This window comes from Colias croceus, chromosome 16 (genome assembly GCF_905220415.1).
Source record: "Colias croceus chromosome 16, ilColCroc2.1".
NCBI classification, from domain to species: Eukaryota; Metazoa; Arthropoda; class Insecta; order Lepidoptera; family Pieridae; genus Colias; species Colias croceus.
In genome coordinates this window covers 6,090,868-6,107,693 of record NC_059552.1, presented here as the reverse complement: position 1 = coordinate 6,107,693, position 16,826 = coordinate 6,090,868, and the positions used below count along the sequence as shown (strand labels likewise).

Sequence of the window (16,826 nt, the reverse complement as noted above, 5' to 3'; positions counted from 1 at the left end):
GGCCCCGTTAGATCCCTCCAGGCGCAAGCCGACCGTGCCTGCCGCACACCCCTGAGGATGTCGGATTAAACCCGAGCCATTTCTCATTCAAGATCAGTTACGACATAAGCAATTTGGTTAGGACAGCTCGAAGGAGAATTGACTCAATTGCAGGGAAATTGGCTATAAGTTTTGTTATTTCATTTCTAAAGAGCAGCTGTTCCATGAGTTTAATTTAAACCGATAGCACCCATTTAAAATGTAAAACAAAATAGCCCGTTCGCCGAATAGACATTTATAGTACACGGTTTCACTAGCTGTTCAAATAACATCTGCATACACAAATCACAGAGAGAGCACTCAACTGAATATTGATAAATCCACGTGAGGGTATTCATCTTGTATTCATATTTACGACGTCCAACTGCGGTACTCAGTGTTCGCTATTTTACTGGCGGAGTGCTTCTAGCAATACATTCGGTACAGTGTCAACACGTTAGGAGAGCGCGTGGTCGTTCGGTACGTATATGATTATTTCATTAGGCCGTATTTGCGCGTCCAAATGTTACTCCCCTATTTCCCTTCCCACGCAGGGGGCGATGACCACTCTCGAAGCTAATCATGCGGTCAGTTTGTTCTGCCTCAGCGTGTTTTGATATTGATATTGACTGTAGCGTCCGCCTCGCTGCACGCCGATTTATTTGCGAACAATGATCGATTGATTGCTATACGTACGTAAGCGGCCCCGTAAACGTTTTGATTATGTTTACGTATCTACGCTTATTTGTTCAGCCACAGACTAATAATAATATACTACGGTTCAGCCGACACGTATCCATATCGTATACATATTTTGAATGAAATCGAAAATTTATTTATGGAATAATACTTTGTTGCAGAGAAATTCAATATCACCCGGTGAGAGGGAAAAATATAGAACGAGAAGTCCAGCGGAGCCCGACCACAAAAAGCTAAAGAAAGAAGAAAAAGATATGGGCCATGTAAGTTGAGAGTTTTATTATTCGTAATAGCCTGTAATTAATACTTCGAGAACCACTAAGAGAAAGGTGTTATTAAATTAATTGATATCAACTTTTACTTCTGATAGCGTTTAAGCGGCCACAAATTCCTACCTATTTAAGTATTTTTTGTATACGTAAAAGTTTTTTTAATGTTTTCAGGAATTAGTAGTAGATGATGCGAGTGAAGAGCCCACGTCACCACACAACGGAGCACCTTCACCCAGAGAAAACGGCTTGGACAAGCTGCAACCAAAAAAGGAACACCCCCCTCACAGCCCTAGGTAATTATTTAAAGAAGCATGAATTGTGCAACAAAAATAACAACATTATACATCCATATTTCATTACCGTACGGCGCAAAGAATCACATCATAATATCAAAACAATCCCTTTTTAAATTAGTCTTCATTACATCTTAAAAATTAAACCTTTCTACAAAATATATTGTAATTGAAAGTTGCCACATCATAAAAGAACTCTTACATAAAATTAATCTCGGCCTAAAACTATAAACTGGCGTAACCGTTCAAATAAAATACATTCCATTTAAAGTTAAATCCGAGCGCGGTGTTGAAGGGTGAATTTTCGGGCCCAAATTTAATAAACGTTACTGAGATCGCCCTTTCATACTATCTACGGCAAGTTTATCGTTATTTTACATTCAACAGCGGGTCCCTAATAACCCCGGATTGAGGCCATTCGCTCAACTTCTGCCTAGCACGATAAATTCCTAATAATGACTTTATCCGTTTAAGCGAAGCCGTATAGGGTAAATGATTCCATGTGTATTATATGGACACTAATTGGCAAGCTTTCGCACGGTTAAGGCGATTTAACGCGAAACCATAGCGACAGATTATGCGTATCGGTTCAACTCATATGGAGTATTATATTTGTTCGATTACATGTTGGAAAGTGCAAGGTTATTTTCAGGAAAAAACATTGTACCTATGCTTTTAAAACAAAGATTCGATTTAAACGTAGATAGGTATATGTAGGTAAGTTTATTTCATTGATATGCGTACTTTAATATGTTAATGGTTAGATATTTATGCGTTCTTATGAACAAAATTGTGTTTGTCATCGTTTACCTTAACTCACAAGAAAATAGTACCTAATAGTATACTAGGGTCTTACCCCAAGTTCGTATCTCAACGGTCAAAAGTTAATCCGTCTCTACTCGAAATCAATTACGAATTGCCGCTTGTCTGTTAGGACAAAGGGATTAGAAACGCCTTGCTGGATATCCGATGATAATCTTTATTCGGACTTATGACTGTGCCCACGAACTTGAGATTTGTTTAGGCTTACCCCAATTAAACCTTGTTTAATCTGATTAGTGACCGTCTAATCTTTATTCCAATATATAATGTAGATAGCGTGTTATATCGATGTTTTATACAGATAGAATTTTGTGACTTATAAGGGCTGATTTTTCAATGCTTGGATAAAACTTATTCATCGAATAATGTATAAAACTACCATTTTAAAAACGTATTCTAATTGCCCGTATTTGACAGTTTTCGTGACATTTTAATATTATTGTGTAATACTTTATTGGACCGATAAGTTTTATCCAAGCATTGAAAAATCGGCCCTTAAAATATTCTTTTGAGATTATTTCATTCAAATATGAATTGCCGAGTCGTATTGAATATTATGTTTAAATAAATATTATTTGTTGATATCATAATAGCGATGGCAGCGATAAACATTAAAGAAAAAACAACATTTATTTTTTGAAATGGTTCTATTGAGCCCTCATGAATAAAAATCTAGAATGAAATACTTACTATAATAGAAATAATACACAATCAAACTAGCATAAATACAACAATGCCTATTCATACATTAAAAAATAACAAAGCCCCATTTCAAATGATCCGTCTATCATGTAACAATTCTTCAGAAGTGAAGGCGAACAATTAACGCGCGGCTGACCTGAATACATTCTTCATATCATTAACATTATATGACATAACGCATGATCCCTTTAACCTTACTATGTATTCACAACCTCAATACATTTTAATACCTATATGGTATGCTAATGTGATCGATTGTAATGCGATGTAATTCAAATTAGAATACAATTATAATTGCGAATGTTATCGGGCCATAACTTTATTCTAGTTATATCTAATTTGTAGCATCCTAATGTAATAGCCAATAGTCACGATATGTTGCAAAAGGATTTGGAAGTTATCGTTCAATAGTTTTTATTTGATTTTTTTATTTACATGCAATGTACAAGTTAGTCTCCTTCATTAAAATAATTCTATCTTACAAATTGAAATTTTCAATTTATTATTTACTAATGACCAAAGAGGTAAATAAATATGTTACATGCCTTATATCCTTAACGAAAGTGTCATAAGTTATTTTAAATTCCAGATCGGGAACATCAAGTAACGCCTCAACGCCATCCGCAAAAAAGTTAGACGAGAAACCTAGCACGCCGATATCTAAGCCCGTGACACCTACATCAGGAGCTAGCGGTGTTGCTGCAGGAGCCCCACTAAAAGCAGCAGTGAAGCCCCCAGCGTTACAATACCCGTACTTGGGGAATGGTGCACATGATGCGTATGGTCTTGCGGGATATTCAGCGCGCGCGGCGTTAGCGTACGAGCCGCTGCGTCCGCCCATTGGTCCAGCCGCGCTAGCGCCTATCCCGGGCGGTAAACCGTGAGTATTCTCTTATTTGTCTATCCATTTTAAACAATTTAAAAGATATTTCAATGAGGAAAAAAACTAATAGGCATTACCTACAGTATACATATTTCATTTCATTTATAAATATAATACATATATTTATTATGTACTTAACTCAAGTTATATTATTATACTCTGAAGATGGTCATTGTTCTTTATGCAACTTCTAAGTATCCTACGTATATTTTGAGTCTATTTGCATACGATTGGTTATAATAGTTTATCACATCTGACTTCAGTGCTTAATAAATTCATTAAGCTCAATGTTTTATGCACTACAAAAAGATCACGCCATATATTATAAATTGTATAAAGAAACTTCATTTCACGTACATACGTGTACGTGTTATAGTTTTGAAAACAATAACAATATTTGTCTAAATTGTATCTATCTACAACATTTTGTCCCCCGTTCGACTAGGGCCCTTCCGGCCTCCTCCATTCAAGCGACAGCCCAAGCCGAGGTTCGAGATCCCTGTGGCGGGGGGACGCCCTTGCGCATGTCGCTACCAGGGTGAACCTTCAGTTCACCCACGTGTCCGCGTTAAAATGTAAGTAACCCTTCTGGTTAACATTGAGAATCACCATAAAAAAAAAACAATATTTTGTCTCTATTACAGCGCGTACTCGTTCCACGTGTCCGCGGAAGGTCAGATGCAGCCCGTCCCGTTCCCGCCGGACGCGCTGATGGGCCCGGGCATCCCGCGGCACGCGCGCCAGGTGTCGGCGCTGGCGCACGGGGAGGTGGTCTGCGCGGTGACCGTGAGCTCGCCCACCAAGTACGTGTACACGGGCGGCAAGGGCTGCGTCAAGGTGTGGGACATCAGCCAGCCCAGCAAGGCGCCCGTCAGCCAGCTGGATTGCTTGGTGAGTGGGTAACTGTCGCCAGTTCCACCGTGTAGGGTTAGCGATAGTCTGTGATATTGAAACGTAAAAGTGATTACGTGTATTTACGTTTCAAACGTAAGATAGAATTATATTTTGTAGTGTTAATTGTGATTTTTAATAACTATCAGGCCCCGGAACCACAGACACAATAGAAAATCTATTATGTCTGGGACCGATCGGGCCGCTTGGGGCTCGATGGGTTAAAAGAGGTTTTAATGATTAGCATGGTACTTAATACATATATGTTTCCTTATTATTCTATCATTTCAATAAAAATATGAATTAAAATCAAATTATTAATTTATGACAAAATTTTCTTAGTGATTCTGTTGCTTTTATACTTAGTTCAATTACTGTATGGTCAATTAAGTGACGAGACGCACACATTAATTATTATTATAAACCACTTCAATTAATGATGTTCATGCACATTCTTAAATGTTGAGACATTCAAGAATGTCTAAGAAATCTTACAAGTCACATTAAAATATACCTAAGTTTTTATGATACAACTTTGTAACTATTTTATAACAAAAACTGATAAGTATTTAAGTAATGCAATTTCATATCAAATATATTTTAATCGATCAACCAAACTTAATAACTCAGGCCCCGGAATCACAGACACAATAGAAAATCTATTGTGTCGTGGACCGATCGTGCCACTTGGCTCAATGGGTTAAACCTTCTATTTATTTTTCACAAAATTCAACACTTACCAAGACACAGTAATCATATATTTCTCCATCTTTTCAGCAAAGGGATAACTACATCAGATCAGTGAAGCTACTACCGGACGGGCGTACACTCATAGTGGGGGGCGAAGCCTCCAACCTGTCGATATGGGACCTCGCCTCACCCACGCCGAGGATCAAAGCGGAACTCACGTCTTCCGCGCCGGCTTGTTATGCGCTGGCTATCAGTCCTGATTCTAAAGTAAGTCATAGTACACATTTACCTTTCATATATAAAACTTAGTTCTAAAATAAGTCTCAAAGAATACATTATAATATTTAACGTCGTAGAAGCGTTCGTACTGTACGTTTGAAGGAACCACCACTCTGTATCTGTACTTCAATGAAAACGCTCATTTTGTTCTAAGTACGACTAGATTTCGCACGCACATGGTTTATCAGATAATAAAAACGACATGTGGCACTCGGGGAATCCCGCGGTAAAGAGCGCGAGGTTTTTTCGTTACGGAATTTCTCGATTCGGTCCCCGCGCTCAAGGCCCGCGATAGAAGCTATGCAATAGCTTAAAAATAATTTTTGTTTATTGCACCATTGTGAATTAATCGCCCCATGAATTTCATTGAAAATTTATTGAAGATTGCAACAACCAGTACAACTGTTATTGAGTTTAATTAATTAAACAAGTTAAAATGAACACATACGTGTAGGTACATTATACAACACAGCTGACAAAACAGCTATTGACCTATAATCCCCAATGCCACGAAAGAGTACAGCGTTCTTCTAACAAACGTATATTAAAATCAAAATGACAAATACCATTTTGACCAACTCTTCTCTAACCTATAACAATTTTTTCCAGGTCTGCTTCAGCTGTTGTTCAGACGGCAACATCGCAGTATGGGACCTCCACAATCAAACCCTGGTGCGACAATTCCAAGGCCATACAGATGGCGCTTCGTGTATCGACATATCAGCTGATGGTACTAAGCTGTGGACGGGAGGACTTGATAATACTGTTAGGTATGTATAATCATATATTTTTTGACTGGTCTTCTTTTAAAAGCGCTTTGAATCGTTTTGTAAGCCGTGCACCACAGTGCCATATAAGATCAAAATCGCTTACATGCTGTATTTTATGCTAATTCATTAGATTTATATAATAACCTATAATGGTAGTAATTCCACAAAATGTAAGATTATTTTCATATTTTTTAACAATGCACATTGTTTTAATTTTAATGTAAACTATAAATAATTCTGTGATACTTACAGGTCGTGGGATCTAAGAGAAGGCAGGCAATTACAACAACACGACTTTAGTTCACAAATCTTCTCATTAGGATATTGTCCAACTGGTGAGTTTTAAGATTTTCCTACTTTTTACTAAAAAAAACTTCGGTGTAACAATTTTATCTAGAATTTTTTTATATATTATGTGTTTTTAAACGTTAATTAGTATAGATACTAAGTGCAACAAAAAACAAAATTGATTTGATTTACCACAAGTATCTTCTTTACATTAGAATGAAGTGAACTATATAAATTAAACAGCACTATAGAACATAGTAGAAACATAGTCAGTACAGTAACTACAAATATAGTCTACAATCTCAAAAATCTCTTCCTAATCTCAAACAATAATTCCTTCCACAGGCGAATGGCTAGCCGTGGGCATGGAGAACAGCAACGTGGAAGTGCTCCACGCAGTGAAACCGGACAAGTACCAGCTCCACTTGCACGAGTCGTGCGTGCTGTCGCTGCGGTTCGCGTCGTGCGGCAAGTGGTTCGTGTCCACCGGCAAGGACAACCTGCTCAACGCGTGGCGCACGCCCTACGGCGCTAGCATATTCCAGGTAATGAGTGAATGAATGATTTGTGTGTATATGGACTACTAGCTTTCCACCCGCAGCATCGCCCGCGCAGTCAAAGAAAAACCCGTAAAGTTTCCGTTCCCGTGGGATTTCCGGGATAAAATCTATCCTATTTCCCGGAGTAAAAAGTAGCCTATGTCCTTTCTCGGGTATCAAAATATCTCTATACCAAATTTCATGCAAATTGGTTCAGTAGTTAAGGCGTGATTGAGTAACAGACAGACAGACAGAGTTACTTTCGCATTTATAATATTAGTATGGATATGGATGTGGAGAAAATATTGTGGAGGTTCTCTACGTGGTCATATCCGATAAGTTGCTCCATTTGCATGGGAGTGAATGAATGATTGAACGAATGTTTTAGTGTGTTTGTATAGGGTACCCAAATTGCTGTTTTCAAACCATTTAATACAACAATAGGTCACAGACTCATAGGTTATCAATAAGCACGCATAGTATAAAAAGTTTAGCTTTGAATTACGCACTTTTTAATTATTCAAAAAGGTAAAAGGAAATTAATTAAGTTGAGATTAGGTATATTCTTGACTTATATCACATAAAAATATTTTAGAAAACATTATCTACATAAACACATTTATGTAACAGAAAGTTCCATTCTATTACAATTAAAAACAAAGTTACAAGGTCACAGATGTTTTATTTACGAAACAATAATAAAAACGTTGATCGCCTGATATATTTTAATTATACAAATAAGGTCAAATGTATGCGGTTACTGAACTTTAATTAATTATTAATTATCGATATCTAACAAGCACATAATATTATATTTAAATGCCATTATAGTACTATTTGATTAACTGTATTCTACAGAAACATTATTTTATTAGATATATTACTTATTATTACAACAATGAGTAGGTACATTAACCTATTCTACTTTTTTCTTTAGAAAATTTATAGCAATTACATGTTAACAATTAAATAAGAATTGTAAACTTTTGAATGCGAAACTCTTTATGGAATTTGCTATTAACTGAGTAATATTTAGTTTTGCAGTCATTTGTAACCTATTTTATTTTGTTACAGTCAAAGGAATCATCATCGGTGCTAAGTTGTGACATCTCATCGGACGACAAATACATAGTGACGGGCTCTGGCGACAAGAAAGCCACAGTGTACGAAGTGATCTATTAACGTGACAAACAGACACTACAACAAACGAACAAAACAGATCAACAAGTGAGTGAGTGAACGTTCCGCGAACGACGAGTGAAACGTGGTGATATAGCTTTAGTGTATAGATATAATTGGGAGCCTGTATGTACTTATGCGACTTGTTTATATAGATTTAGTGTGCGCGGTTTATGTTTATTTGTTGAGCGCCCGTAGTGTATGTTGGCAGCAGATCTCAAAATGATGATTTCGTTTCAATATTGTTGTAAAATGCTCGTATTAAAAAGATATGCGCAAATTATTTATTTGTTTTCTTTTCCTTCCTCGATATATTTCACTTAAAACGTCTTTACACTCACTCTAGCAATATAGTAAATCCTATTTCAATCTGATGTGTACGAATTTAAAGGTTTAAAAGTATTTAATCTCTGTCATAAGCTTAGTTATTTTACAAGTTGTACATAGGACATCTAAGTACATATAACATATATTATACATATATAGCATCACTATACCCTTCATTACATTCAAGGAGAAGAATTTGTATGATGTTTCGCTAAATATATTTTTGATGAGATTAATTATTAAAAAAAGTAATTTATTTATACAAAATGCAAGATTTGACAGTAATAACCATACTATGTTCCGCTAAGCCAAAGGACCTGCAGCTTTTATAGTTTAGGGACATAGGGTCATGAATGCGATGTAAATTGATCTTTAAATTTATACAATCAACATGATAATTCGGTAAAATAAACCTCAAACTCAAACATTTATTTATTCAATTAGACTTTTCTAAAAGCACTTTTGAATAGTCATATTTAATATGATAACAGAGGAGATAATATTATGAGAAATAGAGATTGGAAATGTATGTGTACCTAGTTGTGTAGTTCCCAGGCAGGGAAGTAGTTTAAAACACCGTTGTATGAAATGCAAAAATAAGTAGGGTATTGTGGTAAGTTACATTATACAAACACACAATAATCAAGAAATCTGTTTTTATCGGATGGAGATGAGCGTTGTATTGCCCTTCATGAAATGATTCAACCCAGGGACCTGGTAATCCCCAGAATATTTTAGGCGTACACAATATCAAATTCGAAGTCTAAAGTGTAACTAAATAACACAACAACGCACCTAAGTAGGATAATATTTAAATGATATTCACATAAAATATCATTGATATGTAAAACAAGTTGATAAAATCCGTTCAGCCAATCTTGAGTTATACCTAGTAGTATAAGTATTATAATTATCTTGGGTGTTTCATATAGATTTCCTATTAAATCACAAATATTGGAATTGTTATCTTGTTATATTTAAACGGAGTATTTATTATACTTTAACAAAAGTACGACATTCTGATGTACTTGTAAGTTACCACACCTTCCTGTAAAGTTTCCAGTGTCCAAAGTCATGTCATAGTAACGTTCATAGCTGTTGTAAGTTGTATCACCTCTATCTTCCTAACACGACATACCTATTTCCTATCCCACAAAATGTGTTGTTTGTATCAATCACCATGTAGGTACAATGGACAGAATGCCTGCATATCAGAAGGCGAATATATACGACGGACAAAATCCTACTAATATTATAAATGCGAAAGTTTGTATGGATGTATGGATGTTTGTTACTCTTTCACGTAAAAACTACTGAACCGATTACAATGAAATTTAGCACACATATAGAGGGTAACTTGGATTATCACATAGGATAGTTTTTATCCCGGAAATCCCACGGATCCCCTTTGCAAACGCGGGCGAAGCCGCGGGCGGAAATCTAGTATATTATAAATGGCCGAAATCGAACACCCTTATCGGGCCAGTCGATGTTGCAAATTATCCCAAACACCATGTGCGCAGTAATGAGCTTCTTATCTACGCCATAAACAGATTTGAAACAGCCCATTATTTATCTATTCTCTGTATTCCCGGGGGATTTATTGGGTTTCCGCATGCGGCTTGCCCGGACTGCTCGCGTCATTACATATCAGTTATCTATAATAAATAATTACGCCTTGCATGTTCCGATGTCCAATGTCTGGATTGGAGACCTTTATATCTACATCATTTGATTATAAAAAGAGTTCCTGCTAATGAAACCCGTATCTACATATTCCTCCTCACATGAAATCCTATCAATAACCACATCAGCGTAGAGAAAATATTTTAGCACATTCTACAATTTTGTGTCTAGAGGGACATCAAATTATCACTCTATTTTAGGCATTAAATACTCATGAAATTACTAATATGTAAAGAGCGTTACTAATTATTATTATTCTTCATTACAAAAATTCAAAAACTTTTTGCATTAAGTAGTTACTTTAAATTAACTTGAAAATATTGATTTAATTAATATGGATTATGAAAATATTATGTAATATTATGTATTAATATGATAGTATAATGTAATTGATAATTTAAGATATTTGATTTTGTAATATTATTTAATGTAATTTATAATTTAAATAATTTGCACGCTCAACTACGAGCAGAATGTCTAAGCACCTATACAATTTGTACCTCAGCTATATGTAACTACATTCAGCAAATAAAGACAATTTGAATTTGAATTTGAATTTGAAAAAAATCGTTGTATTCAATAAAATTGTATTAAAGTTGTTCGAAGTGGCCACCATGAGCTTTTATACAGACTCTACATTTTTTAATGAATGAGTGTTTCAAGCTGCTTCCATGTGACAATAAACTAATTTTTTGAAAGCGAAACAGTAGTTTCTGAGTTAAGGGCATTCAAACAAAACAAACTAATTTATTCTCTACTCAAATTGGAAAAATTATTGTCGAACACTCATCTCAGCGGGCCAATAAGTTACAACAAAGTGCAAACACTTGTTCGTTGTACCAACGCAACTTTATACATGTGCTCGCGTACCACACGAGTGAGAATAATAGCTCTCATTAAAACTCCATATAAACAGTATCATAATATTATTTGTTTTGCATGAATTCAGGGAACTATCGCTCGTTGTTTGTTGCGTAGGTATTTTCCACGAGTATTATAGGAAAAACAGTAATGATTACAATACAGTGCGGGTCCCGACAGACGCTGGCGGTGCCAGTCTCCGAGTGTTATCGCTTATTATATTATGTGCGTTTGTTACGTGCGGCTCAGCGGCTGTTACGTATCTACAAGTGGCTCGGAAGATCGACGCCTTATTTATCGTAATTGCTTTATTAGGATGAATTCTTTATCGATATTGAATGCACGTGGAACAACATCAAACGTGTACATTTTAGAATACATTATATTTTACACTTAATTATTTTCATTTTTCATTATGTATTAAAAAAAATGATTTTCATGATAAACATTTTAAACACGCATTGAAACAAAATATTTAAAAATGCACAGTGAAAGTCATGAAAAGTTAGAATTAAATTCCACTTCTTATGTGGGACTTGGGAGTAGAGTAGTAGACTTTGTTCACAAGAACATTAGGATCAAATTGTGTCACTGAGTAACATAAAAATTACGTTTACAGTACCTAAGTCAAATCTTAACTTTAGCCACCTGAATCCTACACTCAAAAACAGCCAACCACACTTTCTTCCCAATGTTACTACGCAGATATAAATTGAAACGTATGCAGTAACCGGAGCCGGCACGAGTAGAGCACCAGATGTTGGCGGTGCCAGCCACTGTCGCCGATAGCGCCGCTCCGGCTAGACGGCAATCGGCCTGCGCCCCGTGGAACGACGCGCACTACATTCCTGTGTGACACGTCATATTATAATGTACGTGTTTTTAGCGGGAAAAAAAAAATAAAGATTGGGATGTTTTCAGATTGATTTTTTATTTCCAAGTCTTTTCTTTTTTCAGAAATTATTTCAGTAGATATAGGTACTACATAATATGTGTTAATGAAAGTATATCTTACATCGTTGTTCTATGTGTATGTTCATTTAAAATTTAAATCTATAACAACTATAAAAATGTTTGGGAAATACATGTAAGAGTTCAGGTTCTTCCAATATGAAATAAGTATAGGTAATAAATAATAATGTCCCTAAAACAATTAGAAAGAAGAAAGCTGACTAAAAGTTATGACCATTATAATATTTGATGTGGCATATGCCATGTACCTATAAGCATAAAATTACACGCGTGGCTCCAGCATTCAATACATTATTTTGCATAAAATCGGCCTAGTAGGTACCTAGCTTCCAGGATTTGTGCGTTTAAACAAAAAAAAACTAGCGTATACTATTACTACTACTATAATATATTATGTACATACTTACTTAGGTACTTACTACTTAAAATACATTCAAGCAGCACATATTAAAAAAGCTTATTTAGTCTACTTCACTTTACACTACTACTACACACTACGTAATCCATATTTTGATAAATGATTGACTGTAGATGCCGTCCAAAATGTTGGGCAAGTAACAAAATATGCTTGTAGAGCTGTAGAGCTTGGCAGTTTCATTAAAATCGCAAATATCTCTACATAGTACATACACCTCGCACTGCTCGCAGGTACCTACGTTTATTATTCTTTCATACATGATACAAAGACAGTTCATCGGATCTATATGAAATTAATTATTTGGAACACAGATAGATTATCTATACGGATTTTATATTGATTATAACGGAATTTGTCCAAAAGGCTATTTTTTGCCCAGGTGGGTACGTAAGTAGCGCTATGTGTTCCTGCTAGTGTAGCTGTTGTATTTCACCATCATCATCAGTCCATAAACATCCTACAGCTGGGACACAGGCCACCTTCGTACCGACCGGTACAAAAACCTTATTAAAATGAAGAAAAAGAACTAATAATCTCTTATTGACTCGTGCAATGATGGATCATTAGGCAAATAGTAATAATAATTATTACTATTTTAAGTTTATACCCATATATGTTCAATAATTTTTATTGAACATATGGGTATAAGCTTATAAACATAAATAAAAACATAATAAAAAGTTAAATATCCTTACATAAGTGGAAACAACATCAATCTACTTTTAAACACAATTCACACCACAGATAACGGAAAAGAATGACGCAAAATTATTAGATATCATTTTTTTTTATTTGCGTCACTAGCTTTCCGGCCGAGGCTTCGCCAGCGTTTTTAAAGAAAAAACCCGCATAGTTGCCGTTCCCGTGCGATTTCCATGTTAACACCTATCCTATGTGTTAATCCAACTTATATGTGTGCTAAATTGCATTGTAATAGGTTCAGTAGTATTTACATGAAAGAGTAACAAACATACATACACATACCTAAGTACACTTAGACACTAAAACTTTGAATGATTAAATGACAAATTCTCTATTGCACACTAATAAGTAATAACAGATTTACAAAATAAGATTATAAGAGCGGTTACAGAGTGCGGTCTTAACGCTGCACAGTATCGCTGTCAGCAATTTCTGCCAGACAACCCGAACATTTACGGTTGTGGTGCATTGGAGTTATATTTTTGCTTTAAAAATAAAATTAATTTATATATAAATACAAATGATTATACATAATATAAAGGCTTTATAATATTATGTACCTTTTAGATTAAATTCATAAGTAATTTGATCGATCAACAGAGACACAATTAAAGCTAAATAAATCCGTTTAAAAACAAGAGAATAGTAATTATTAGTCACATATTTATCCAACTAACGTGTAATGGGTTTTTATTAATGATTCCTCTTTATTACTTCCGAGGAATATTATCACTTATCAAGGGAAACAAACAATTGCAAAAATACTGATTCCGCTCTGACTCCCGTTTGAGCGTAGGTTTATAATTTCCAGACAAATAGGAAATACTTTTATAAAAATCTTTATTTGGAATAAATTTTACAAAAAAATTTTCTGAGTAGAGTACCTAACTACTTAGTAACGAAGAACAAATCAGGAATTAAAAAAATATTTAGAAAATCTCTTAATAGTGTTTTTATTATCTTCAAAGTACATAATGTCTTATCTTCAAAGTAAAAAAAAAAACTACATAATGAAAACATGAAATACCTTCTAGAATTATTCGTATCACGCATAGGTAAAAGAACTGTCGGGATAGGTCGGGCAAACAATTGATAAGAGCAAAGAAAGTGAATGATCCATATATCGTAATGTTCAATAAACAGCATTGTTAATTGATTAACGTTTGCATGCATTTATCTGTTTTAGTGCGCAGTAAATAGACGTTAAAGTGATCGGGAGAAAAATGTTAAAGTCTCCATCCACGCAACTATGTAATTGGGTATCGCTGGCTGAGATTGAAAGCATTGTTAGTGCTTGTTATTTTAGAGCGATCCTTAGCAGTGCGTACACGAGCTGTTGGGCGATTATCGCGATCGTTGTTATCGCGCGTCCGTCGCGGTGTCCGGCGCACTCACAGCCACGCTCACTCCATACACAACACGCGCCGTACGCGCTGGCCATCAGCTCATCCGGACACATTTCCTTTTCGAATTAAAATACTCGTTTTCTATGGAATAATAACGGAACTTATCTAGTGAGCATCACTTAACATTACTTTTATTCATTATGTTTAATATTAATACTTTGTTTACTAATCTTTTTTTAATTTCAGAATCATAATGTACCGGGAGGACAGCGGTCTGCTTTTTGAGGACCCCCTACTCAACGATCAACTACTTTTCGAATATTCGCCGGCCGAAAGCCTTATACACTTCGAACTGCCTTCACCGATTAGTACGGAAGTTGATGATTGGTCATTTAATGATCTCGATTTTCATTGTGATGCTTTCGTGAGCGGGCTCAATGATTCCAACCGAAACAATAACTTGGAAGAAAACTCACCAGTTCTATTCGACTTTGCGGATTTAGATAAAAGTATCGACTTCGACGAATATCTCTTAGAAGCATTGAGTAGTGACAAATCGTGTGATACGCAACAAAGCGAAGCAGAAGCTAATTTGGATCGTCTTTCGGTGCTCGGTATTGACTTGGACACATCTCACGCGGCTAATCTACGCATTGACGATCAATTTCCTAAAGACGAAAGTGATAATCAAAATGTAAGCAATATCGTTGAAGAAACAAAAGTACAATCATGGGGAGAGCCTACGTTTTGTCCAGTTCTAGGTGCGTTTCGGTGCCCGGTAGTGGAGTGCGGCAAGTTGTACGCGAAAGCCTCCCACGTTCGAGCACATTTGCGAAGACACAGCGGTGAAAAACCTTACAAGTGCACGTGGGGAGGGTGCAGTTGGCGATTCGCGCGATCAGATGAGCTCGCGCGACACCGACGAAGCCATTCTGGTGACAAGCCCTACAGGTGCAGTGAATGTGGGAAGAGATTTGCGCGTTCCGATCATCTCGCTAAGCACGGCCGCGTGCACGCGAGACGCGCGGCCGCTGCAGCCGCTGCTGCCAAGCGAGCGTCCTCACATAGCCAACGGCGTCGACTTATCTGACATTCTATTTTTCTGTTTGTGCCAATGTGAATCTGTTCAGAACGTAGGTACAACTATAGTGAATAAACTGTTAAAATTGTGCCAAATTAAACTGTTACTTAAATTTAATTTAATCGTTACATTATATTCTGCATTTAAGTGATATTATGAATTATTAAATAAGTAACTTATGTACTATATAATTACCTAGATATCGCCAAATTATTGGCACGACAAATGTTTAATACCATATTATTTTGCTAAAGAATTATTGTAAAGCCTAATTTTTATAAGATTAAGTACCTAATACCTATGTAATACCTAATGTTTGAAAATATAATATTTGTAGGTATTGGTAGATATTTTGTGAGCGAGCACACGTGTGAGAAATATTAAGACGCGTATTGATCTGGCGCATATCTGGCGTGTACGAGATGTCACTCCGTGATACTATTTTTATTTAAAGCTGTTATAAGACTGGTCACGACAGTCAATGCACTTACGTGGTGACCTCTCAAATCAAATCTCATTTATTGCCCCTGTGGTCGGCATTACTTTGTTATTGTTATGAAAGTACTTGTTATACTTACTCTTGATATCAATGTTAAGAAGTTACATTAAGATTACCAGAGGTACCTACATTCATATTGACTGCCTAATGTTATATAGTTTTATTAATAGTAAAATTTATTTGAAGTATGTATAAACTATAAGCAAATTCATAAATAAAAAGGCGAAATAAATATAATGATGTTTTCAAATATATACCTACTTAGTATTTTTTTTTTTTTTTAAAAAGCCGTCATTTTAGAAAGTACACAAATCGTGCTCCTGGATTAAAAAGTAAATACGTAATTGATTTATCAATATCATAAAGTGCAAAGTCAGAATTTGTATTAAGTAATTTAATTCCAAGGAATTTTACAATCATGTGCTTAGGTATAGAAGAAATAACTCAAAAACAACTGAACTTAATTTTAAATGGGTACATTATTATCTATAAGAATTAGCTAATAAAATAAGATCTTCATAGGTACTTACTTTAACTATAGGTACCTACCTAGATTACACAGTCGAATTGAGAATCTTCCCTAAATCACACCTAAATGAGGTACTTTAT

General features: G+C 35.5%; 2 protein-coding genes across 3 annotated transcripts in view; both read left to right on the top strand.

The window, feature by feature from the left end:
• The window catches only part of LOC123698453 (protein groucho-like), a 49,839-nt gene extending 41,231 nt beyond the window's left edge, over positions 1–8,608 (top strand). For both annotated transcript variants that reach the window (XM_045645081.1, XM_045645080.1), the window contains exons 8-16: positions 879–980; positions 1,161–1,282; positions 3,396–3,686; positions 4,334–4,580; positions 5,358–5,537; positions 6,159–6,319; positions 6,572–6,654; positions 6,953–7,152; positions 8,221–8,608. In XM_045645081.1, coding sequence (XP_045501037.1) covers positions 879–980; positions 1,161–1,282; positions 3,396–3,686; positions 4,334–4,580; positions 5,358–5,537; positions 6,159–6,319; positions 6,572–6,654; positions 6,953–7,152; positions 8,221–8,328 — 1,494 coding nt within the window. In that variant the 3' untranslated portion in view covers positions 8,329–8,608. The remainder of the gene's footprint in view (positions 1–878; positions 981–1,160; positions 1,283–3,395; positions 3,687–4,333; positions 4,581–5,357; positions 5,538–6,158; positions 6,320–6,571; positions 6,655–6,952; positions 7,153–8,220) is intronic.
• A 5,973-nt stretch (positions 8,609–14,581) lies between these two features.
• LOC123698761 (zinc finger protein 572-like) lies at positions 14,582–16,454 on the top strand. The gene is made up of 2 exons (XM_045645519.1): positions 14,582–14,805; positions 14,884–16,454. The coding sequence occupies exon 2, from the start codon at positions 14,891–14,893 to the stop codon at positions 15,725–15,727; it is 837 nt and encodes a 278-aa protein (XP_045501475.1). The 5' UTR covers positions 14,582–14,805; positions 14,884–14,890; the 3' UTR covers positions 15,728–16,454.
• The last annotated feature ends 372 nt before the right edge of the window (positions 16,455–16,826 follow it).